Source organism: Danio aesculapii, chromosome 16 (genome assembly GCF_903798145.1).
Source record: "Danio aesculapii chromosome 16, fDanAes4.1, whole genome shotgun sequence".
NCBI lineage: Eukaryota > Metazoa > Chordata > Actinopteri > Cypriniformes > Danionidae > Danio > Danio aesculapii.
In genome coordinates, this window is record NC_079450.1 from 564,271 (window position 1) to 590,574 (window position 26,304).

Sequence of the window (26,304 nt, forward strand, 5' to 3'; positions counted from 1 at the left end):
TATATAAACTTATTAAATATTTAAATTTGTACAAATATTGATAAGAAATTTGTTAAAGTGAGAATCAAGCAGAATTTTATTAACTCATAAATCTTAATTTCAGACTAAATAAATTCATTGTTCTTTAATAAATATTCATCTGATCCTTCCTCTCTCTCTTCTCACCGTGCTCTCCTGTCAATAGTCTCTAATGTCCTGTCTATTAAATGTGAAAACCCTGAAAAAATAAATATTCACCTTTCAGCTGGAAAAAATGATCCGTATTGGATATTTTTTCACCTGAAAAAGAAAGTTTGTGCAAGAAAAATGAAATGTATATCCATTATGTTACATACATTTTATTTTAATACATTACATAATAAAAAACAACAACCAAACCTGTAATATTAACATAATCTTTATTCAGAAGACAGAAAAACACCCATCCTCATATAAACTCATCGTGTAAAAAACTCACCAATAATCTAAATAAAGCCAAAGTCTCAGATTTTACTCTAAACATCACAACAAACGCCTCATTGATGAAGTTCGTATCATTGACTCTTATTTTCCCATGTATTTCTGTGAAGCGTACAGACCCTGTGTTTACATTCACTCTGATATCAGCTCACATCAAACTCTCATTAAAGCAAATCATTCACCAGCACATTCCTCATTTAAATAATAATTCAAGAGCAAGAGCAGAGAGAGAAGCTTTGTGCAAACACACGCGCAGGCTTCATCATGACACTTCATTATGAAAACTGATCCAGATTTGAGTGTTCAGACTCGAAACTGAACTCAAACCACATTTAAAAGTGGTTTAAAGATCAGACACAGAAAATAAAAAACAATGCACTATTTATGAAGGCAAAATAGATTAACATGCTTAAAAACATTGGTTACACTTTATAATAGGGTTCAATTATTACTAACAAACTCGCATGAACAATACTTGAGCGGCATTTATTAATAGTGTTCATTTGTACTGTTTTAATTAACTGTTTTCATTAACTAAGATTAATCATTACTGAAATATCGCTCATTCATTTTCTCTTCGGCCTAGTCCCTTTATTAATCAGGGGTCGCCACAGTGGAATGAACCGCCAAATTATCCAGCATATGTTTTACACAGCGGATGCCCTTCCCTTCTGCAACCCATCTATGGGAAACACTCATACACACACACACCCAAACACTGCGGCCAATTTAGTTCATCAATTCATGTGTTTGGACTGTGGTGGAAACCGGAGCACCCGGAGGAAACCCACACCAACACCGGGAGAACATGCAAACTCCACACAGAAACACCAACTGACCCAGCCGAGGCTCAAACCAGCTACCTTCTTGCTGTGAGGCGACATCACTACCCACTGCGCCACCTGAAATATTGTTCATTCACTGTAAAGAATATCCATTAATTAACAGTCTCCATATTTCATGAAGTTGGAGGACAGATTAAGGAGGACAGACACAATGCTATTAAAAAGCATAGATAGGGGTGGGGCAAAGAGGGTGGGACATAGAGTAACTCCTCCCCCTCTTAAGAATCAGCCAATAGCATTCAGTTTTCTCACAGCTCTGTCAGAGAGAGTGCATCAAATGAACAGCTATTGAGAAAGAGGGGCGGGGCATGTCAGAGACTAGAGAGCATTTGATTGGTCAGAAGATTTAATGAGAAGGTGAACTATGAGGAGACGACAAAACAACCACTGATCCATTCATGAGGAAGAAGAATAAACTACAAACTCTACACCAGATTCATATCAAGGTGAGCATTGTACTGTTTTTGGAGACACTTGATTATAGATATTCTAAAGATGAACATACTGATGCTAACATCTAAAAAACTTTACTGTCATTTCATTGGTCCTTTAAGGGCTTTCATAAAACTGGCCAATGAGCTCATTAATTGAACAGTATTGTAAAGTGTCACCAAAACATCTGAAATCCAACATTGATATGCATTAATGCTGATGAAGACGGACTGAAAACTCACACACACACACATTCCCAGAGTTCTTAAATAAATAAGAGTGTATGAGAGAGAGAGATAGTGGGTACACACACACACACACGTCTCACATCTCGTCTGCATGTGGGAGTTTGTCTGTGTTTGCTGCTAATGCCAGCGGCTGCAGCTCTGTGTGTGTTTGGCTCTCTGTGCTGCCGTTGCTCTGAGCGCGACTGGATTCTCGTACCATCACCGAGTCCTGGATCTGCTGTCCGTCCACCTCCAGATCTGCTGCTCGCTGCTCTGACGGAGGATCAGGAGGAATCATGGGTTTATGCAGAACTGAGTCTTCCAGCAGCGCAGAGGAAGAAGCAGAGCTCGCGTCATTCAGGATGTTTCTGGAGATCACTGCGCACAGAACAACACAGGCTGCATCTGGATGTGTTCAAACCGCTGTTTGTTCAAGTATTCCACATTTATATTTAATCAGCGTGTGTTTATTTAATTGTAAATGCATGTGTGTGTGTGATGCTGACCGGCGGCTGGAGCGTAGCTGTCCTGTAGAGACTCTGAGCTGCGGTGGAACGGACTCAAGCTGGGGAAGATCAACAGAGCCAGAGAAAACAGAAGGATCTGTGGGACACACACACACACACACACGCACACACACACACACACACACACTTACTACAGCTGTCTGTCACTCACACTCACAGACAGACAAACAGACACACACAGCTCCTGAAGAGAGACTTAGTATGGAGCTAATAATATGCCAAAACAATCTGAATTTGAATTGTGTTCATCTGAATTATTTTTTAATAATTGTAATTTATTATTAGACAATTGTAATTTAATAAATCTGAATTTTTATTAACCGTTAAAACAGTTTTAAATTTGAATATTTGAATTTCGTGACTTGAATTTGAACATCTGAAATGTACGACTGAATTAAGGCTGAATGTAAGACAACTATTAAGGCTGAATGTTTTAGAGACGTATTTTCAAACTTGCGATTGAATTCACAGACTGCAGATATCGGGTTTGTAAAAATACACTTTCACGTTTTTAAGATGAAGAAATTCAGAACATCAAATTCAATATGCTGAAACTCAAAAGCAGAAACTCAGATTCAGCAGAAAATAGGGTCAGGGGTCATCAACAGGGAAGAGTAGACGATCACCGAAAAGTCCAACTAAGAATCACTCACAGGGTGCGAATTACAAGGGTGAGGGGTTTGAGAGGGTCTGGATATAGGTGACATATCGCCTAATGTAAAATTAAACTTGTATGTAATTTAGCTTTAAGTATGGGAAGGTGGGCGACGCAGTGGCGCAGTAGGTGGTGCTGTCGCCTCACAGCACTCAGGTCTCTGGTTTGAGTCTCGGCTGGGTCAGTTGGTGTTTCTGTGTGGAGTTTGCATGTTCTCCCCGTGTTGGTGTGGGTTTCCTCCGGGTGCTCCGGTTTCCCCCACAGTCCAAACACATGCGCTATAGGGGGAATTGGGTAGGCTAAATTGTCCGTAGTGTATGAGTGTGAATGAGTGTGTATGGATGTTTCCCAGAGATGGGTTGCAGCTGGAAGGGCATCCGCTGTGTAAAACATATTCTGGAAAAGTTGCCGGTTCATTCTGCTGTGGCGACCCCGGATTAATAAAGAGACTAAGCTTAAAAGAAAATGAATGAATGAATGAACGCGACCTGTCTGACAGAAATACTTCAGCCGTGTACTTCGTCAATACTTCATCCTTCCTCCAGCGTGTAAAACTCACTCTAATATTGATTCAGGAATTGAACAAGTTTTGATTCAGCATTTGACCGCTGTGATGGTCTCCTGTGCACACGCAAATGGCAGATCTGTGTGAAGAGATGCGCAGTGGTTCAAATCTCCATATTGCTGACAGAGCGTTTGGGCTACCTATCAGAATTTTGGGAATTATCGATGAACATCGTTTAGTCTTTTGCCTCACCCAGAATATAAAAACACATTTAGATCATTTACTTTAATCATTACTAGTGGAATGGGAAGAGACTTTTAAACCAGTACACCAGAACATGCTTCTGAAGACCATCACCTACTGCAGCTTGGATGCAGGACTGAACTCTGTGCTCTTAATGTTAAGAAAAAGCCCCAATCAGAGAGGAGGATGTCTGAAGCCACACCTCCATTTTCAGATGTCTCCGCCTCCCCCATCCACACTGACACACAGCAGCAGCGGTTTAAAATCAAAATGGCCTCTACAACGTTTCCAGAACGCTCCGTTTTCAGGGCTGGAAAACTCCAGGGTAGTGTGGACGGCAGCAGGAGCAGCAGCTCTACTCATGCGCTTTAAAACTAAAACATATTAGTGCAAATGGGACCTGAAGCTCACCATCACACACGTGCTCGTCTGCGCAGCTTTAGTGGCCGTCTGCTTAATCAGAGCCTGCAGTCTGTGCAGCTGCGCCACCAGAGACCTGCACACACACACACACACACACACACACACACACACACACACGTACACACACACACACACACACACGTAAAAACTGTCTCTTTAAGCAGCATGAGTGTATCCTGATGATCCGCTCACTCACACATTGTGTTTCTCCAGCTGGTCCACAGTTCTCTGCAGCTCCTTATTCTGAGCTGAACACGCAGCCACCCTGAAGCACACACACACACACACACACACACAATGAAGTGTTTGGGTATTGTCAGATAAAGGCACAGCTAAAGTAGTTCCGGCAGCTTTTTACCGCTCCATATCACTCCGCTGAATGATTAGAGCTATTACAGCTACAACAGTCAGACATCACATCAGAACACAACAGAAGGAGGAGGAGATGTGGAGAGGTGTGTGTGTAAGTGATAAGAGGTGTGTGCACCTGCTCTCCAGGCCGTCGATGTACTCCTTCTTCCTCCTCCTGCTGTCCTGAGCCGAGAGTTTATTCCGGATCTTCCGTCTCACTTTCTTCAGGATTCGCTCCTCAGCCTGAGAGATTCAACACAGTATATCAGCAAAGTGTTCATCACACACACTCACACATGCTCTCTCACTTACCTTGGTTAAAGGCAGGTTGTTGGGCAGTGATATTCCCTCCTGATCCAGCAGTTTCTGCTCCTCCTCTGTGAGCTGCAGATCTGGATAAACCTGCAGAGAGTGTAAACACATCAGCTCCGGCGCACACACACACACACACACGCCTGCAGATCGTCACACACACCAGAAAGCTGTCGTCCTCCTGCAGATTCTGCATGTCGAGAGCAGAAACATCCTCCGTCTTCACCGGCGACAGCAGCTCGTTGACCACACACGACTCTGACAGCAGCATCTGAGAGCTCCACTCGTCTGCACACACACATATGCACATACACACATGCGCATGTACACAGAGGGACAGAGACATATACAGACACACACACAGAGACAGAAACAAATAGATATACAGACAGACGCACAGAGACACACACACACACGCATGTAGAGAGAGGTCAGTCATCAATTACTCCTTCCTTAATTAATTAAATTACTATTAATTATATAAACGTATTAGAGTAACATCTAAAGGATCTGAATAATAGATAGACAGTGTCTGTGATGGTGTTATTCTGCTCTGTATTCCAGCACAGCTGCTGTGACTCCGTCTGAAGATGCGCTGTAGACACTCACCCAGCTGTATGGAGATCACGTCCACATGTGGTGGGTGTGGCTCTGCAATGGCTCCTCCCACACCGCTGATGTCATACACCACCTGATAGACGGGCAGCTGTGATGCGGAGCTGTTGGTGTGTTCGTGGGCTCCGTCTGAGCTCTGGTCCTCGGACACACCGCTGTCGCTCTCACACACCGCAGACACGTACATCTGGTTTGGGTTTATGGCGTTCAGGACTTCCTCAGACTCGCTGTCATTCAGACTCTGAACACACACACACACACACACACACACACACACACACACACACACCAACATTAACATATAAATGACCCAGTCCTGCACAACACTACTATGTTTTCATTCATCCGTCTTGTAATCTTGAATTACAATAAGCTCCGCTCCGTATTCACCCACATCTGCTCTCTGATTGGTGTTTACAGGCATATGGCATGGAGTCAAGCTGTCACTCACATGAGATCCCACCAATAGCAAACAGAAAGAAAAAACAAGCCCTGCCCACATTTGATTGTTTATTATGATGACTTTAAATCAAGGGTCTCACAGACAAGATTTAGCCCCTCAATATATGAGGGTTGCACGGTTTCCCAGTACTATGGTAGTATCGTGATACTATGGCTCCAAAATACTGGCAGTGCCACTGTAGTTTATAAACGGTCGTATCATCATTGATGATTTATCTACAATACATAATGCTGCATGTGGAAAAGTCACTGAAATGCTCACGCGTTTCGAACAATAGACCACTTTATTTGAATAATTCACGCATTTTATGGTAGCTTATTGCACATTTCTGACGCTTCAGATGCAATCTGAATCAGTTCATTTCTGCTGCTGTCAATTTGATTTAGTATTTACAACAACTGCAACGATCTCTTTAAAAAGAGCAACTCACAAAGTTAAATACAGAATTACTGATCTGACAATCGATACTGGAAACAGTAAAACTGAATTCTGGACCACTTCATTAAGCCTAATTAGGTTGGAAAAATGCTAACTTTATTATTAATGCACATTTCATTTGGTAAAACTTGTGTTTTTATTTTAATGTATTTTTTGTTGGTCAGTTATTTACAAAATAAACAAAAAGAACGAATACATTTTAGGTGAAGTGATGTGCAAATACTGTTTCAATAATAAAGGGAATCCTTCATTCATTCATGTAGGCCTATTATATAAAATATAGTTTATCTGACAATTTTCTTTATTTCATAGATTTGAGTTATAAATTACAGTATCGCAATGCTACTTGGTATCACAATACTAAATTAATTAATGGTATCACGACAACCCTACAATATATATATATATATATATATATATATATATATATATATATATATATATATATACACGTTTGAATTATTATTATTGTTGTGCAGTCGCATATCTTCACTTGCCGTTTTTGAGCTGCCTACTGGACATTTAGGGTACTGCACTATATGTACAGTTGAAGTCAGAATTATTTGCCCCCTTTGAATGTTTTTTTCTTTACTTTTTAATATTTCCCAAATGATGTTGAACAGATTCAGGAAATGTTCACAGTATGTCTGATAATATTTGTTCTTCTGGAGAAAGTCTTATTTGTTTTATTTCGGCTAGAATAAAAGCAGTTTTTAATGTTTTAAACACCATTTTAAGGTCAATATTATTAGCCTCTTTAAGCTCTATTTGTTTCAATAGTCTACAGAACAAACCATCATTATACAATAACTTGCCTAATTCCCCTAACCTGCCTAGTTACCCTAATTAACCTAGTTAAGCCTTTAAATGTCACTTTAAGCTGTATAGAAGTGTCTTGAAGAATATCTAGTCTAATATTATTTACTGTCATCATGACTTCAACTGTATATGTGGTTTAGTTTGATTTCGGTTTCTCTCAGTGTATGCAGTCAACAGTAACACACATGCAGATTATTTCTGTGGATGATTTAAACATTGAAACTTTGGAAATATACGTCTGTATCAATCTGCTTAACTAAATCTCTAATTTTATAAATAAGTGTCATTTGATTATTATCGGTTTTATACGAACTGAATTGTGTTGACCAAACACTTCTAACAAATCCATTTTTTTGCTAATATTCAACTTAAATGGTCTCATTTAATAACTATATTGCACAATTTAAATGTAAAATGTTACAAAAGGGGGAATCCCAGTGGAGCAGTGGTTAGCACTGTGGCCTCACAGCAATAAGCTCACTGGTTTGAGTCTCAGCTGGATCAGTGTGTGTTTCTGTGTGGAGTTTGCATGTTCTCCCCGTGTTGGTGTGGGTTTCCTCCGGGTGCTCCGGTTTCCCCCACAGTCCAAACACATGAGCTATAGGGGAATTGGGTAAGCTTAAATTGACCGTAGTGTATGAGTGTGTGTGTGTGTGTGTGTGTGTGTGTGTGTGTGTGTGAATGAGTGTGTATGGGTGTTTCCTACTACTGGGTTGCAGCTGGAAGTGCATCCGATAAAACATATGCTGGATAAGTTGGCGGTTCATTGCCCTGTGGCGACCCCTGATGAATAAAGGTGAAAAAAAGAAGCCTTTTGCTGCTGTTTTGGCTTGTGTGTGTGTGTGTGTGTGTGTGTGTTCACTGCACAGTTTCAGTTGAGCTGCAGCAAAGCAATCCAGGAAAGCAGTAATGACTGACGCAGTGTGGCTGGAGGCTCCAGTCCTCCGTGTGTTTCTCCAGATCTGCAAACAGGAGACCGGGACAGGACTGATCCAGGAGCAGTTCAGATGCCACAACCTCTTCCACAACCCCATCCTTCAACACACAATACACAAAAACATCAGCTCATTCCTACAACACACACCAACAACGAGTCTCATTCACTAATAATTGCGCACGTTTGTCATATTTATACACACATTTGAACTTCTCACCAAAACTTTCCACCTAATTCACAACACGAGCACACACACACACACACACACACACACACACACACACACACACGAGTTTGTTCTTTAACTCGATCTTCTTTAAGTGAATCTATATTGTTCTCAGGAATCATCCTCGTGCATGTGATTAGTAACCTGCATAAGACACACCCACACCAGCTATAAATAAGGCAGCACTTGTACAGAGAAACTTATAAGATGACAAATTATGAATTAAAAATAACAAAACAAACGAATGAGAACTTATATGAAAGGTAAAGGCCTCTAGATGAGGCTTATTTGAGCTCAATATAATCTGATCATGTCTTGATGTTGACTGATTTGATTAGGACAGTGCGGTCTGACTCTGCTTAGACTAAAGTCTGCTCACTGAACCTTCAATAATGTCCAGTATAGAATATGTGCTCATGCTGCAGTGGAAACAGAATGAATATTGTGTCTGACTCCATCATGAGCTTGGAGGACTGCATCCATACATCTCTGACATGACTCAAATCCCTGATTAATAAAGTCATCTGGAATGGTGAAGAAATGCAGGACTCCCAGAGTTCATCAAGAGTCTTTGTGTTCATCTTCAACACCTCCTACTTCATCTTACCCCAGACGTGCTCAATAATGTTCATGTCTGGTGACTGGGCTGGCCAATCCTGCAGCAGCTTGACCTTCTTTGCTTTCAGGAGCTTTGATGTGGAGGCTGAAGTATGAGAAGGAGCGCTATCCTGCTGGAGAATTGTCCCTCTCCTGTGGTTTGTAATGTAATGGGCAGCTCAAATGTCTTGATACCTCAGGCTGTTGATGTTGATCATCCACTCTGCAGATCTCTCGCACGCCCCCATAATGAATGAACTCTAAACCATGATGACTCCTTCACCAAACTTGACTGAATTCTGAGAGAATCTTGGGTCCATGATGGTTCCAGTAGGTCTTCTGCAGTATTGGTGATGATTGGTGCAGATCAACAGATGATTGAGCAGAAAAATCCACCTTCAGACACTTTTACACATCATCAGCTAGAAGGATTATTTGTTGCTGTTTTACAACTGAGATCCACCACAAGACTTCAGTTACAGCTATATTATACACAGCTATTATTATATACTATATTGTATTTGTGTTTATAACCACAGTATGTGCAAATTAAAAATAAACTTATTTAAAGTTGTTAAATAAAAGCATATGTGCGTATAAATAGTGTTGTTGGGGACATTTTAAAAGCAAAATGGCCAAAATCTCCACATTAACTAGTGCATGAAAAGATGGTTTACATATTTTAAAAATAATTGTATGTGGTAGATGTATTTCTTAGCATTTTACCTGCTGCATCAGGTGCAGAAGAAGTAAACACTGCCTGAGGTCGACTGAAACGTGAGTAGGAGGAGATCAGACTCGTGTGTGTGTGTGTGTGTGTGTGTGTGTGTGTGTGTGTGTGTGTGTGTGTCTGCAGGAGGATGTGAATATCCTGGTGTGGGTTGGGCTTTTTAACATGCAGGAATGAGAAACCTTTGACTCCTTTTCCCTAATTTCACCAAAATAACTGATAATCAGAGTCCGTCACGTCAGATATGCTCAGATATTCGTGTTGTTATGCATTGTATAATACATACAGTTACATTAAACAAGTGTAGAACACAAATTAAAACAGATTACAACACATTAATACAGTTGATCCGTGTGTGTGTGTGTGTGTGTGTGTGTGTGTGTGTGTGTGTGTGTGTGTGTGTGTGTGTGTGTGTGTGTGTGCGCGTGTGTGTGTGTGTGTGTGTGTCGGGTGAAGCTGGGCTGTCAGTCATAGTAAACAAAGCGCGTTTTCAGTGTTTTCCGCAGGTTTTACTCACTCTCTCGGTTGATTTGGCGTCCCCGGACACAAACTCGCCCTCTCGCATTCTTCACACACACGGTTCGGTTTATCCTGCAGGAAAACGCGGATATTTTTACTCGTTGATCCGGATCTTCTGGCTCATTTGATTCAGTGTAGTTCACATCCGCGTTCGGTGTGTGGGCGGAGCTCCGCAGTGATGCTGACCAATAGCGATCATGCTTAGGTTTAAATGTCAAAAATAATCTTTATAAGTTCACTATTAGTTGTTTATTTCACTTAAGAAGTATCTTAAATATTGTTGATGGAGGAAAATTAAAAGAGGATGTTTTATATATGTCTGTGAAAAGTACAACGTGCTGTCGCGTGAGTGCTATTACTTTTCTCAGCAACAATGTTATAGACCAATCACAGGCGTTTGTGATCACGTAAAGGTTTTTTTTTTTAATAAGATTGAATTAATTTTTTAGTCGGAAAATAACACGCTCTCTCGTGTGGTTAACTCCCAATACTATGTGATGCTTTGTTTATTATTATTATTATTATTATTATACGATTTTAATTTGTGCTCGTACTGCTTACATGAATGGTTGAAAACAGACTTAGCAAACAAAACGGAAAGTCAACTAGCAGAAACGTCAGTAATGTCTTTATGTGGCCCCACGTCGTAAACAACAGTACATTCACCAAGATCACATGTTAAAGACGATTCATTAATGTTCGTGATGGAGTTTGTGCAAGTTTGTGGACCATTGCGATAGCCGATTCGCAAGTGATTCACTCTTTTGAGCCGATTCTTTTGAAGTGATTAAATGCATGAGCAGCAATCTGAACGTCTCGGCCAACTGACTCGTTCACTAAAACGACTCAGATTCGGAACACATGGTGACTCACCGTGGATTTCCCGAAAACAGGAACAGAAGTACATCAGATCCTGAAAGAAGATCAGCAAAACATCTGCTTCACATAATTTATCAAACTCGAACTGAGCACTGCTGATGTAGAATGTTATTGTACTAGTTAATCTGCGAGTGAGTTACTGAGTTAAGCGGAAGAGTAGTAGTTTCGCTAAGTTTTTGGTTAAACCCGTTGGTTGGGGATGAAAGCTATAGAGGATTAATGTAGACACAATTTGATCTGGAAGAAACAAGCTATCATCTGCTTCAGTATACTGAACTTCAAGAACTAATGTAAAGTGTACTGTGGAGTTATTCTGATGATGATGATGATGATGATGATGTGCTCTCTCAGGTGTGATGTATATCCGTAATGATAGTGATGTGATGATGATGGTGATGATGTTGATGATAATAATGGTAAGATGGTCGATAATGTTATGACAATGTTACTGTTAGGTAACAATAGTGATGATGATGGTGATGGTGGTAATGATGTGATTGTGATGGCATGATGGTGATATGGTAATCATGTTTATGATTGTGATGCTGGTAATGATGATGTGATGATGGTGATAAGGTAATGATTCTTAGGATTGTGATGGTACTAATGATGATGGTAATGTTGTTAGGTCGATAATGGTATGTTAATGGTCATGGTAACAATGATGATGGTGACAATGTTAATGATGGTGATATTGCACTGATGTTGATGATGTTAATGATGGTGATGGTGGTAATGATGTGATGATGGTGATGGCATGATAATGATGTGATGACGGTAATGATGTTGAAATGGTAATGATGTTAATGATTGTGATTATGTGATGATGATAATGTTTTGATGGCGATGATATTAGTGATGGTGACATGATAATGATCTTAATGATTGTGATGGTGGTAATGATGATGGTGACATAATGATGTGGATGATGTTAGTGATGGTGATATAGTAATAATGTTAAGGTTTGTGATGGTGGAAACGATGATGTGATGATGGTGATTTAATTACGGTGATAGTGATGTAATGATGGTGATTATGTAAGTGATGGTGAGATATGGTAATGATGTTGATGATTTTGATGGTGAAATATGGTAATGATTATGTGATGATGGTGATGTAATGATGGTGATGTTAGTAGTGATGGTGAGATATAGTGATGATGTTAGTGATGGTGAGATATAGTAATGATGCTGATGATTGTGATGGTGGTAATGATGATGTAATGATGGTGGTGATGGTAGTGATGGTGAGATATGGTAATGATTGTGATGGTGGTAATGATGATGTGATGATAGTGATGGTGATGATGTTAGTGATGGTGAGATATGGTGATGATGTTAGTGATGGTGAGATACGGTAATGATGATGTGATGATGTTAGTGATGGTGGTAATGATGATGTAATGATGGTGGTGATGTTAGTGATGGTGATATATGGTAATGATGATGGTGATGATGTTAGTGATGGTGATATGGAAATGACGTTAATGATTGTGGTGGTGGTGGTGTTATGTTGATGATGTAATGATGGTGATGATCTTAGTGATGGTGAGATATGGCAATGATGTTGATGATTGTAATGGTGGTAATGATGATGTGATGGTGATGTAATAATGATGATGATCTAAGTGATTATGAGATATGGTAATGATGGTGATGGTGGTAATGATGATGTGATCATGGTGATGTAATAATGGTGATGATGTTAGTGATGGTGATATGGTAATGATGTTAATGATTGTGATGGTGGTGTAATGTTGGGGATGTAATGATGGTGATGATCTTAGTGATGGTGATATGGTAATAATGATGATTGTGATGGTGGTAATGATGATGTGATGATGGTGATGTAATGATGGTGATGATCTAAGTGATGGTGAGATATGGTAATGATAGTGATGATGGTAATGATGATGTGATCATGGTGATGTAATAATGGTGATGATGTTAGCGATGGTGATATGGTAATGACGTTAATGATTGTGATGGTGGTGTAATGTTGGTGATGATCTTAGTGATGGTGATATGGTAATGATGTGATGGTTGTAATGATGATGATGGTGATGATATTACGGATGATAATGATTGTCATGATGATGATGTAACAATGTTAATGTTGATGATAGTAATGGTGAAATTAACAGTGATGGTGATGAGAATGATGATGATGATACTGTGTTTTTCCCTCAGGTGTGATGTTTATCCGTGATGACGATAATGATGATGATGGACTCGTCAGCTGCTCTTCATCTCAATCTCTTGACTCTGACTGTGATGTTCAGTTTCAGTCTGTTGTGTGGGTTCAGTCCTGGGTTTTTCATGAGACGAGCGGCTCGCTACACCTCTGATCCAGGTGAGATCTCAGTCAGTCATATTACAGTCCTGTGTGTCCTACATCAATAAAACAAAAGCAGTCTAATTACTCTGAATAAATGAATGAATGAACCTGTCCTGATAATAATGATGCTGTTTTGAGAAAGCCAAAATACTGATCCATTATATGAGTTGCTGCAGCAAAAATTACGGTGTAGTTTTTGACCTGAAGGCAGTAATATATATATATATATATATATATATATATATATATGTGTATGTGTGTGTGTGTGTGTGTTTGTAGGGTCTCGGCTCAGAGCATCGAATCTGGCATCATGTTTGTCCAGCGGTGTGTTTCTGGGCTTCAGTTTGCTGGATCTGCTGCCTAAATATCTGACAGACATGAGGGACACGTTCAGCCGTCTGGACATCACTGTGAGTGACTGACTGACCATCACTGACCACTGCAATACACACACAGTACAAGTCTACACTGACACTACATTGAGCATGTGTGTGTGCGTATATATGTTTGTGTGTCTTTTTGTAAATGTTTGTGTGTGTGTGTGTGTGTGTGTGTGTGTGTGTGTGTGCGCGCAGCTGCGGTTCCCCCTGTCGGAGTTCCTGCTGGCGATGGGAGTTCTGCTGGTGCTGCTGGTGGAGCAGATGCTGCTGGCCTTCAGAGAGCAGGTGTGTGTGTCGTCTGTGGAGAAGCAGACGCTGATGGAGCGCACGCGTTTGTATGTGGAGGACGGCCGCACTCACGAGGCTCTCCGTGTGTGTCTGCTGCTGCTGTGTGTGTGTGTGCGCTCTCTGCTGGAGGGTGTGTGCGCTGCGCCTCCTCCGCTGTGGTCCTGTGGTGCTGCGCTGCTCCGCGAGGGTCTGCTGGCATTCGGGCTGGCCCTGCGGCTGGCTCCGGCGGGTCTGCGACGCGCAGCAGCAACCAGCGGTCTGGTGCTCTTCTGCTCCGCCAGGCCCATTGCCATAGGGACGACGATGCTCAGGGGAACACTCGGCGATCAGGCATATACGGTACTGTTTACTACAGTTTCTGCCTTGTTTCTAGTCCAAATATCTAAAATTTCTATATCAAGAAGCATTTTCTATGATGATATACAACACCGCTATCAACGGTCTTCATGCTCAGGCTATTTTTCTACAGAGTTGACTCTTTCAAGCTGCAGGCGCACATAGCGATCAGTCAAAACACCAGGCCAGCAGGCAAACACAATAAACACTGTGTTAACCACTCAATGCCAATAGAAACCCATTTAAAAAGGCACTTCTCATTACAGAAAACACATTGAGTGTGATCAGGGCCTGAAAACACTAGATGAGACTCAATAATTATCCTTTATATAAGTATAGTTTTCACATGCTCTGAATTCAGATATACTTCTCAGCTCTCATTCAGTTCATCTATATTTCTATAGCTTAACATACAGCTGATGCTGTTTTCATACAGTGCTATATAATAGAGAAGTGTGTGATTTCAGATGCAATCTGATGTGTTAATCTCCAGGCTGATGTGGTACGCTGTGCTGTGGAGGGTCTGACCTGCGGGATCTTCATCTGCATCTCCATCGGTGGACTGCTGTTTCCGGAGTCCAGCTCGCCCAAACAGCGCATGCATAAAGTGGCGTTCCTGCTGACCGGGTTCGCTCTGGTAACGGCGGTGCTAATCAGTCAAGTCTGAACCCTTAACACTGATTTTACCAAGTGCTTGATGATCTGAGAGGAGTGTATAGCGTGATGTTAACAAACACACTAATGCAAGCTTCCTGAAGCTTCTGAATCAGTGATTCAGAGCCGGCCTGCATCATATTGGAAAAACATGACTATTTATATATTGAATATTTAGATGAATTGCAAATATTATTGCAATTGTAATAATAATGCATCTAAGGCAGATTGTAATATTGAAATTGAATAGAAAACAAATAAAATATTTGAATATGCAGGTATACGATGCATTAAAAACATGAAATGTAATAAACAAGTTAAGGCGCTCCTATTTGACCTCTTTTTATAGATGTAAGATCAGTCTTTGGTGCCTCTAGAATGTGTATGTGTAAAGTTTCAGCTCAAAATACCCATCAGATCATTTATGATATGCTGCTGAATATCTGGCTCTGAGGATGTTGTAGCTGTTTTATAGCCTGTCTCTTTAAATGCAAATGAGCTGGTTCTCCCCGCCCACCATTTCCACACGTGTGTGTGTTTCTCCTGCATTATTTCAGATAAACAGCAGTCAGTGATAGAGACAGACTCAGATGAAGCAGAGATCCAGTTTATGAGTCTGAAATACTACAGTAAGGTTATTTGATGTGTTTGTTGTGGAGTTTATTAAAGCCTTTCTGCAGTAGTGAGTCACACAAATGCTGTTACAATATTCGCAGTACACACACTCGTTTGCTGACACTATGCAGCTGTGCTGATTCCAGTGGTTATGAATTACACGGCAGTTTGACTGTATTTATTACGCACATGCGCTGTTTTAAAACTGTGTTAAATGTGTGAAACTCATTCCTGAGCTGCAGCTGATCACAGCGAGCTGAACAGATCTTTTAATCCCAGTTTCTTTGCTAATCCTGTTCTGTGCACGTTTATACATGTTACTATGGAGACAGGTGAATACACTCCTGTCAATCAATTCAGTGGGTGGGGAAAACCACACTCCTATGTCACGTTGAGTGGGCCTTAAAAACACTGGGATTTGGATCCTATTGTAACATCAAGTAAATTTGACAATCCATTATGGAACAAACAGTATATAAGCCTTGTATAAATGTATCAAAAACACATAATGCAGGCATTTAATTTTTAATGATAATAGATGAGAAGCTAAATGCATTTATAGCTTATAATTTCAATTTAATGTTCCAATATTTGTTTGAAAAAAGCTCATTTTAATGCATGAGTTTTTGTTGCATTTACACAGTATTGGCCAGCAGGTGTCGCTAGTATATGCCGTTTGGAACTGCTTCAAAACAGTGAACTATTTAAAAAGTAATGGGCTATATGCACACAGACTTTTCATTTCAGCCAGGCAGCCCCAGCGCTGTCTTTCCATTACAAAATTGTCATATTTAGGATCTGATTTCTTTACAAATCAGCAATCTTCACTGCCTGTTAGATATATGATATGAAGTGGGTCTCAGATTGGACAAGAAGCACTTGTCTTTAAGATATGACTGTTTATTTGACCCCAGTATTTTCAATGTAATTTCTGCGCTAGCCTTTTGCTACTAATGGCGCTAGCGGTTACATTGGCCTTTCATCGTGTTTTACGCTTAAACAGCTAAATGAATGCTTAAGTCTATTTAACTGAATGTATTATAATTACATTATGACATCGATGCTGAAAAAACAACCTTGTGAAATAGACAATAGTCACGATAAGCTTTCACCAGACGTTCATCATTGGCTTTAAAACTCCAGCTGTGCACAGAGCCCATTGATGAAGCTGTTTCGTGGCTTTGAAAGTGTTGTTTTTCTCATCACTACACTCAACGATTGTCTCAGGCTGTCAATGTTTGCTAGCATCTTGACGAAACTAAATCAAGTTTGCTTCTCTTCCAGTTTCCAGTCTGTAGAAATACAAATAAATAAAGCAAGTATGCATTTTATTATAATCACAATAATAAAGGCCAAGAAGCAGAGCAGTCGAGTCGAGAGTGTTTTATACTATGTTGGTTTGATCAATGCTGCTTTACATTAGTGCTGTAATAGAGTACAAAATAAAGTTTTGTATTTACATAATGTGTGTGCGTCATTCATTCTCTGCCAGTAGGTGCCGCTTACTGTAAAAACACTACAGTATTTACTATAAATTATTCATATTATTATTTAAACTATTAGTAAAATCTGGCCTCGAAACAAACAAGTAGTGCCGAATACAACAATTTGAGTCAGTATGAGAGTTTATAAGAGAACGCTAATACAACCTGTTTTATTTTTTGCTAAATTAATGGGGTAACAGGTCACTAGAATAGTAAGTAAAGAGTAAAGTAACACATTACTGTAGAAAATTCATTAATTTTCCCTCAGCTTAGTCTTTTTATTAATCAGGGGTCACCACAGTGGAATGAATCGCCAACTATTCCAGCATATGTTTTACACAGCGCATGCCCTTCCAGCTGCAACCCAGAACTGGGAAACACTCATACACACACACACACACACACACACACTCATACACTACAGCTAATTTAGTTAATCAGTTCCCCTATAGCACATGTGTTTGGACTGTGGGGGAAACCGGAGCACTCGGAGGAAACCCACGCCAACACTGGGAGAACATGCAAACTCCACACAGAAACACCAACTGACCCAGCTGGGACTCAAACCAGAGACCTTCTTGCTGTGAGGTCACAGTGCTAACCACTAAGCCAGCGTACTGCCCACTGTAGAAAATTAATAATTTATTTTTCACAATTGCTTTTTATTATATTTTACCAATGTACAGTTGTAGTCACAATTACTAGCTCCTTGAATTTTCAGCCCCCGTTTATTTTTTCCCCATTTTCTGTTTAACAGAGAGCAGATTTCTTCAACACATTTCTAATCATAATAGTTTTAATAACTCGTCTCTAATAACTGATTTATTTTCTCTTTGTCATGATGACAGTAAATAATATTAGACTAGATATTCTTCAAGACACTTCTATACAGCTTACAGTGACATTTAAAGGGCTTAACTAGGGTAATTAGGGTAACTAGGCAGGTTAGGGGAATTAGGCAAGTTATTGTATAATGATGGTTTGTTCTGTAGACTATTGAGAAAATATATAGCTTAAAGGGGTTAATAATATTGACCTTAAAATGGTGTTTAAACAATTAACAATAACAATAGATATAACATAATCCAATGGCAAACAAATGAACAAACAAAACAAAAAGCTTCTCAGTATTTTTCATCAGAATACAACATCACCTTTTACTAATCGTCTAGTTAAACATTTCCAAATCCACCACCTTTAAAAAACAACATAAAAGGTCCTCAAACTCTGTCAAAAATGATGTATTGATTTCTTAATATATAAGATACACTTTAAAAAATAAATCAGTAAAATTTACGGTAAAAAAAACGGCAGCTGTGGTTGCCAGTGTTTTACCGTTAAAAATACGGTACAAACTGTAAAAGTAATTCCTCATGTTTACTGTAAACTACCGTATTTCATTAATTTATAGATGTGATATGTCTGTATTTTGATTTACCAACATCTACACATCTTTAGTTACACAGATAAACAAGTTAACACAGCCATATGCAGGTGGTGATGAGAACATATCATGTTGAACCAAAGATCATCACAAACAACTTTACCCACAAGCAGAAGAGTGTATCAGTGTGTAGAAGGAGCTCAGTGTCATTCACACAGCTCTAAACACCAGTATTAGTGACACGCATGAAATTAAAGTCATGAAATAAACATTATTTAATCAACATTATATTGATTTTAGGTTGCCTTTTAAAATCTGGCAGGGGGCAACGGATGAAAATTAGCCCCGGTGGCTAACTCTGGCTTATTTACAGTCTCACTGTTTATTAATGAGCATTGTCCCTGTTAAATTAATCAATTACAAATATTAGATGTAGCATAAATCTCTAATGTACATCACTGATGGAGAAAAACTACAAAGATCCATAATAATGTCAACAAAAAGCATACACAGTGATGGATTACTGGGAAAGTCAATTTACGGTTATTCTCCGTATGTATTAAGGAAACACTGTTAACCAGGGTACGGATTTTTACTGTAGTATTTTTACAGTTTTTAACCGCATAAATCACAGCCATTATTTACAGTGTATTGTTTTCCATTGACATGTTTGTTACCATCTCTTTCAGCCAGTGGGTTTGGCTTGCAGAATACATATATTCATAAACATATGCTCCGTCTATTTGAACTTGATCTTCTTGGCATATAAATGAAATAAAACATTAAAGGACACATTGGTATGTTAACCTCAAGAATCTTTTCTGTCATTTCAATCAATAATATTTGAGTTATTATATCTGCTGTTTATTTATGAAATGCAGAAAAAAGTACATATTTGGGAAATCTAGAAGCGGCTCGAGAGGGGGATGAGGAGGCTCAGAGAGTAACAGAAGAATGGGGAAATGCAATGTTTTAATAAAACTGGAGAAGTCAGTCCAGGATGCTTCACAGTAATAAATGATTAATAAATGATTAATAAATGATTTGATGTGAGTTTGGGGGAAATACTGTTATTATTCATCTGTTCTGATATTTACTGAGCAGCAGTTCTGATGGATTCAGACTGAGACGGCTTTATTAGATGAGCTTTCTTTTTCTGAAGAAGCCTTCCTGCACAGCAGATATATTATTCCCAAACTGATGCAGAAATCTGAGAGGTGTCCTCCTGCATGATGAGGCTGCTGTGTGAACTGATGCAGGCTTTATATTATATCTACATGTTTATTGTTCAGGTTTAATAAGGGTTTCCACAGTTTAAGAGCTGAACCCTCCCCACACACACTTCAGGGGGGATCAAGGGTTAATTAGGGGGTCAGACCTCCTGTAATTCACACCCTGTGTATAGTGTGTGTGAGAGAGTCTTGTTAATGCAAGTGTGTAAAAATATTTGGATGGTGTTTGTTTACAGTGTGTGTGTTTGTGTGTGTGTGTGTGTGTGTGTGTGTGTGTGTGAGAAAGCCGTCTTAGTGTGTGTGTGTTAGAGAGAGATAGAGTCTTGTTAGTGTATGTGTGTGTGTGAAAATGTCTGGACGGTGTTGTCTGTTTACACTGATGTGTGTGTGTGTGTGTAAGAGAGAAAGAGAGTGAGTCTTGTTAGTGTGTGTCTGTGTGTAAAAATGTTTGGATGGTGTGTGTGTTAGAAAGAGTCTTGTGTGTGTGTGTGTGTGTTTGTGTAAGTAAAAGTCTCATTGGTGTGTGCAAGTGAGAGAGAGCACATCTGTGTGATTGTTAGTGTGTGTGTGTTTGTGTGTGTGTGTGTGCGTGTGTTGTAGGGGTGTGTTCACAGTGTGTGTGATGTGTTTACATCTAGCTGAATTGTGTGTGAGTGTTTCTGTGTTTAAAGTGTGTGCGTGTGTGTGTGTGTGTGCGTGTGTAATAAAAGTCTCATTGGTGTGTGTCTTCATTTACGGCAGTTTGAGTGTAAGATGTGTGTGTGTGTGTGTGTGTGTAAATAAGTCTCATTGGTATGTGTATGTTTGTGTGTGTATCTCTGTGTTTACAGCAGCTTACAGTGACTGTATGTGCATGTTTACAGTGTGTGCGTGTGTGTGCGTGTGTGTAAGTCTCCCTGGTGCCCCTAGAGGGCTTGTGTGTGTCGGTGTCTCCGTCAGTGTGTGTGTGTGTGTGAGTGTCAGTTCTCCGGTGCTTTGGGTCTGTGTGTGTGTGTGTGTGTTCGGGCTCCTCATCATGTCCTCCGCGTGTGGACCGACAGCGGGACCGAATCACGGCGCCTCAGTTCCCGCGCCCGGCGCCTCAAACCCGCGAAAGTTCAGCGAGAAGATCGCGCTGCAAATGCAGAGACAGGCGGAGGAGACGGCGGCGTTCCAGGAGGTCATGATGGACCTTACCTCCACACGGGTAACGGGCCCGGTTCCCGCGGAAAACCGTCAAATCTCTGTTTTTCTCTCTCTGCTCGTGAACGCGCACGGCGGCTGGCAGGAGCGCGCGCCAGCAGGTAGTAGCCGATAAGCTAACGGAAGCTAATGATAATAACGCGAATATTGTGAAAACGCGGTAAACAAAAGGCGTTAAACCTGCTTCAGTTAAATGACTGATGTTGTCAGAGCCCCCGTGGCCATAAACGACTGGACAAGCGCGTTTAATGCGTGTGTGAGTTTGATGTTTCTGTCCGACAGGAAGTGTTTAGCAGCAGATTAGCATGAGCTCCTCACACACACTCTACACATCATATGTCATCATATTTTCCAGTTATCATCACCTTATTATCAGTGTTTCCTTCTGAAACATCACTTGTGAAAACATCGCTTCAGTCTAAAGGAGGAATGATTAATCAGAAAACACTGGAGGAGTTTACCTGTGTGTGTGTGTGTGTGTGTGTGTGTGTGTGTGTGTGTGTGTGTGTGTGTGTGTGTGTGTGTGTCAGATTGACCACCTTGACCATCTCTAGCACTGAGCAGTTCTGATGACACTGGTGATAATCTTGACTTTTTTTCCTTATAAGTTTTTAATGTGTTTTATTATGCTTATTTTCATGTACATTTTAATAATTCAATTATTTGCATTAATTAACCTTTAGTACAGGACTTTATTTAGCTTTTATTGTTAAATGATTTCTCATCTTAAGCATTTATTTAGTGTTTTGTTTATTTCATTTTAATTAGCGTTGTTTTTACCTTGTAAGGTTTTAATGAGAGATTTAGTGTGTGTTTTACTATTTAATAAATGAATCAAAATAAAACAGATAATCATAAATAAAATACAAGCTAAATCATAAAAAATACAATAAATAAATGTTTTAAGATGATAATAAAGACTGATTAATGCTGATGATCAAGGGTGGAGAATGTTCAGAGGACTTGAGTGTGTGTGTGTGTGTGTGTGTGTGTGTGTTTGTTCTAGACGTGTGTGTTACTTTGGATGAGATTGTTTATTGTGAATGAACAGTAATTTATATTTATGTAAATGATTTGTTTTTCTGATCTGGGGTCAGTATTAGTGTTGTAGATCAGCATCATCACCTGGACTTGAGCAGGTGTGTGTGTGTGTGTGTGTGTGTGGGGGTGTGAGAGAGAGAGAGAGGGATAGAATAGGTGTAATAGGCCAGAGGTGGTGAAGATGATTGTGTGTGTCATGAAGTGATGTCACACTGATTCGACAGTTGTCTGTGTGTGTGTGTGTGCGTGTGCGTGTGCGTGTGCGTGTGTGTGTGTGTGTGTGTGTGTGTGTGTGTGAATATCTGTGTACCTGCCAGAGGTGGTGATGCTGTGTGTATGATGACGTTCTGCCTGATATCTCACTGCTGCAACAGTAGTGTGTGTTTGTGTGTGAGAATAGGTGTGTACTTGCCAGAGGTGGTGAAGATGATTGTGTGTGTGTTTGTGTGTGTGTGTGAAGACGTCTCCTCCTGGATTCCTCTTGTCAGTCACACACCCAGTCAGTGCTGTCAGATCAGATGTTCAGGTGTGGTTGACTCTGCGTGTATGCGTCTCTAGTGCTGAATGGTGATTGGCTGATGCTCTGAAGTGTGTTTTGCTGTCAGCTGTGTGTTATTACAGTATAACAGATGCTTTATGTGTTGTGTATTACTGTATTTGAAGCTGTTTTAATTTTATACAATGTATTTAATCAATATAATAATTATAATTATAATTTTTGAGACGTGTTTGCACTTATTTGAGGATATCAGTAAAACAAAAATTAGTTTTATTAAAAAAATATATTTTTATTTGACTTTTTTGTACTTTATTTTAGCTAGTATTTAAAAAAAACACTTTGACTTTGAAGAAGGTTTATTTTAATAATGCATATTTATGGTTTAATACTTTTAATTAACTATTTAAAGCTGCTGTATGTTAGTTTTTGCCTCTTCTGCAGCATATAAACACCATCATATGCTTACAGATATTTCAGATCATGCTCAGTGAACACTCTTATATATCTGAAACACAATGCTGAAGTCAGATATTCTGCTGTGAACATGTGTGTTACCTGCTGGAACAGCTGTCTTTGTTTATGGTCTCTTTAACCCACCCAATGCCAGTTTAGCCAATTATATGTCAGAGCCCGGGTTGCCAGATGGTGGAAAACAGCGTATTTCATTCATTCATTCATTCATTTATTCATTCAGGAAGGCTCTGAAAGTATGCGTCAGTGACTGAAATGTGACCTCTGGTGGACAGTAGCAGACTCCAAAATGAGATGCAGATTCAGAGTTCCACATGAGGTTATTAATTAGCAAATATTGCAGGGCTCGACAATAAGGACTGCCCGATGGCCAGGGGACAGTGTGCGAGACGCTCGGGCCAGTGTACAGAACTATATTTGAGCAGTTATTTTATAGTGCAACATTTCACAATTTTGCTGCATTTATTTCATCATAAATACAGCAAAATTGTGAGATGTTGCACTATAAAATAACTGCTCAAATACAGTTTATTATTTACTTTAATCATTTGAAAGATGAGTTTAACTTCATTACTCCAGTCTTCAGAGTCACATGATCCATCAGAAATCACTAATATTAATTATTATTGTTGTTATTATTATTAATATTAGTGTTATTATTGGTAATAGTAATAAAAGCAATAATGTCTGGAATAATTATTTTATTTGAAACTACATACAATAAGAAAGCATTTATTTCAACAATTTGACATTTTTTTTACATTTAATATTAATAAATGTAGCCTTGATGAGCTGAATAATTTTCCTTTAAAAAACATTAAAAAAATTAATAAAACTTTCGACTGGTAGTGTGTATATATATATATATATATATATATATATATATATATATATATATATATATATATATATATATACAGTGTTTCCTCTAGGATTGTTTCCAGCTGTGGCAGCAGGCCTTTTTTACACAGATCTACTATCTACCTGTGGTGTTATTCCAATGACAAATGTGGTGAGCGCAGTATTAGAAGTCGAGATCGCATTCATGTAATAGCCTACGAGCATGCGGATTTCTTTGCTTGCGCGCCGATTTTTTCTGCTCGTGCACAAAACTTCTTGCCTCCCCCTCTAATATAAACCGCTTTAAGAGCGCGCAGATCTTCTGGTGCGCTCTCAAACAAATGCTGCTGAGGTGTGATTTAGTGCGTTTATGTAACGAGTATGTCTCCAGCATTTATTAGATTTGCTGGGAATATTTATGAACGCCTCCGGCATTAATGCGTCCTGAAATAAAGTAAAACGGCTATACGTCATGTTTGCTGGCCTCACGCATCACGCACCTGTCACAGTCAGCCAGTCAGTCAGTCAGTAACCTTAAAGGGTTAAACAAATGACGCACAGCACTATTACGAGTACAGAAAAGTTAGCGCTGTTATAATTCACATATCTTTTATTACGTTTTGGTGTGATTATCACCTGCTATTAAAAAACACGACTGAATGTTTTGAATGAGAAGCTGTAATGTAGCCGTGACGGGATGAATCTTGGCATCGCGCCCCACCATGGAAGAATGAATGTAGTGGAAACCATGTATATATATATACACACACACACACACACACACACACACACACACACACACACACACACTATGAAATTTAGTTACATCACAATTGGATCTTTTTAATTGTCAGTTGTATTAAAACATTTTTATGCTGAATAAAGGTAGGTATTACAGTTATGTTTGGCTTATGAAACATAATTTAAATTACTGTATGTAGCTAAGAAATAGCCATTAACTTCTTTTTTTGGTGGGGCCAGTAAAAATTTTGGCAGGGCAAGTAAAAATTGGAACCACTGGCCCGATCAGGCCAGTAGAAAAAAAAAAATTCTTGAACCCTATAATATAAATATTACGAGCGTAAACATTAGGTGAGCAGGTGACATTGTAACCATGTGTCTTAACAACATGCTACGTGACGAGATACGCAGTGATGAGCAATTTGACTGTTTGCATAAGACGAAACTCGACAGAAATGTAAATACAGCCATTCAGAAGCACAGAATATGCACTCACTCATAAAATGGGGAGGTTTATAATCTAACTAATACATATTACATTTCTTTAACATGATTAAATGTAGATGCTGAATCACTGATATGTGGTGGTTTGCACTGAGTCTCAGTTGTAGAGTTCAGTTTCCAGATGGGAGGTGAACTATCTGCTGCTGCTTTCAGTAATAAATGTGATGTAAAATGGCATTCAGACTCACATTATTAGCGTTTATTATGGAATAACGCACATGTGCTGAACCTGAGCTGATCAGTTTTCTGTTGTTCACCTATGAGAATTTTTTTCTAATATATCAATTCCAGCTGTTGGTCAGGACAAAAACTCCTTTTAATATGGAGAATATTCCCTCTATCGGGTGCCGTTGCTTTTATTTAGATCATGGTTTAAATCACTCGCTCCTGTCCGCCATCTGGCAACCTGCACTTGCGTACGTGTTGATCCAGGAGTGCAATACCTAGCTCAACCACTGGGTGTCAAACTTACACACTGCACCTTTAAAGACGTGTTTGTTTATTTGTTTATTTATTTTAATTATGCATATTTATGGTTTATTACTTTTAATGAACTATTAATAATTTTTGGTAAATTTTGATTAAAAAATGACTGTTAACTCATCAACTTCATGTTGCTATTCATTAAAAGTTTCATTCATTCATTTTCCTTCAGCTTAGTCCCTTTATTTATCCAGGGTCACCACAGCGGAATGAACCGGCAACTCATCCAGCACATGTTTTACACAGCGGATGCCCTTCCAGCTGTAACCCATCTCTGGGAAACACCCATACACACACACACTCATACACTACGTCCAGTTTAGTTCATCAATTCCCCTATAGTGCATGTGTTTGGACTGTGGGGGAAACCGGAGCACCTGGAGGAAACCCACGCCAACACGGGGAGAACATGCAAACTCCACACAGAAACACCAACTGACCCAGCCGAGACTCAAACCAGCGACCTTCTTGCTGTGATGCGACAGCACCACCTACTGCGCCACTGTGTCGCCAGAGTGGTTTTTAACTTTGTTAAATGATTAGTTTAAATTTGACGTTGTATTGTGATTATTTAATTAACGAGTGACCGTTTTCAGCTCAGTGTGTGTAATCAGACTCATAATCCTGCAGG

At 39.5% G+C, this 26,304-nt stretch overlaps 3 protein-coding genes across 8 annotated transcripts in view; 2 read left to right on the forward strand and 1 right to left on the reverse strand.

The window, feature by feature from the left end:
• Positions 1-381: 381 nt before the first annotated feature.
• creb3l4 (cAMP responsive element binding protein 3-like 4) lies at positions 382-10,473 on the reverse strand. The gene is made up of 10 exons (XM_056475309.1): positions 10,322-10,473; positions 8,233-8,349; positions 5,589-5,835; positions 5,143-5,267; positions 4,980-5,069; positions 4,804-4,910; positions 4,513-4,581; positions 4,305-4,389; positions 2,470-2,566; positions 382-2,341 (listed from the first exon to the last, which is right to left on the reverse strand). The coding sequence occupies exons 1-10, from the start codon at positions 10,367-10,369 to the stop codon at positions 2,061-2,063; spliced, it is 1,266 nt and encodes a 421-aa protein (XP_056331284.1). The 5' UTR covers positions 10,370-10,473; the 3' UTR covers positions 382-2,060.
• A 714-nt stretch (positions 10,474-11,187) lies between these two features.
• slc39a3 (solute carrier family 39 member 3) lies at positions 11,188-17,270 on the forward strand. 3 transcript variants are annotated; one of them, XM_056475926.1, is made up of 5 exons: positions 11,188-11,492; positions 13,392-13,554; positions 13,819-13,949; positions 14,115-14,546; positions 15,037-17,270. In XM_056475926.1, the coding sequence occupies exons 2-5, from the start codon at positions 13,410-13,412 to the stop codon at positions 15,208-15,210; spliced, it is 882 nt and encodes a 293-aa protein (XP_056331901.1). In that variant the 5' UTR covers positions 11,188-11,492; positions 13,392-13,409; the 3' UTR covers positions 15,211-17,270. The 3 variants fall into 3 exon arrangements, with proteins under 3 accessions (XP_056331901.1, XP_056331900.1, XP_056331902.1); XM_056475925.1 differs by having other exon boundaries at positions 11,188-11,333; XM_056475927.1 differs by lacking the exon at positions 11,188-11,492 and adding an exon at positions 11,523-11,618.
• Positions 17,271-20,821: 3,551 nt separating this feature from the next.
• The window catches only part of LOC130242968 (CREB-regulated transcription coactivator 2), a 25,382-nt gene continuing 19,899 nt past the window's right edge, over positions 20,822-26,304 (forward strand). For all 4 annotated transcript variants that reach the window (XM_056474961.1, XM_056474963.1, XM_056474962.1 and 1 more), the window contains exon 1: positions 20,822-21,098. In XM_056474961.1, coding sequence (XP_056330936.1) covers positions 20,928-21,098 — 171 coding nt within the window. In that variant the 5' untranslated portion in view covers positions 20,822-20,927. The remainder of the gene's footprint in view (positions 21,099-26,304) is intronic.

Excerpts from the sequence above, each read along its gene's own strand:
- creb3l4 (XM_056475309.1), bottom strand. The coding sequence starts at position 10,369 with ATGCGAGAGGGCGAGTTTGTGTCCGGGGACGCCAAATCAACCGAGAGA. Across the intron at positions 8,350-10,321 it reads ACGCCAAATCAACCGAGAGA|GATGGGGTTGTGGAAGAGGT; the intron begins GTGAGTAAAACC and ends TGTGTGTTGAAG. Across the intron at positions 2,342-2,469 it reads CAGCTACGCTCCAGCCGCCG|TGATCTCCAGAAACATCCTG; the intron begins GTCAGCATCACA and ends TTCTGTGCGCAG.
- slc39a3 (XM_056475926.1), top strand. The coding sequence starts at position 13,410 with ATGACGATAATGATGATGATGGACTCGTCAGCTGCTCTTCATCTCAAT. Across the intron at positions 13,950-14,114 it reads TCAGCCGTCTGGACATCACT|CTGCGGTTCCCCCTGTCGGA; the intron begins GTGAGTGACTGA and ends GTGTGCGCGCAG. Across the intron at positions 14,547-15,036 it reads TCGGCGATCAGGCATATACG|GCTGATGTGGTACGCTGTGC; the intron begins GTACTGTTTACT and ends GTTAATCTCCAG.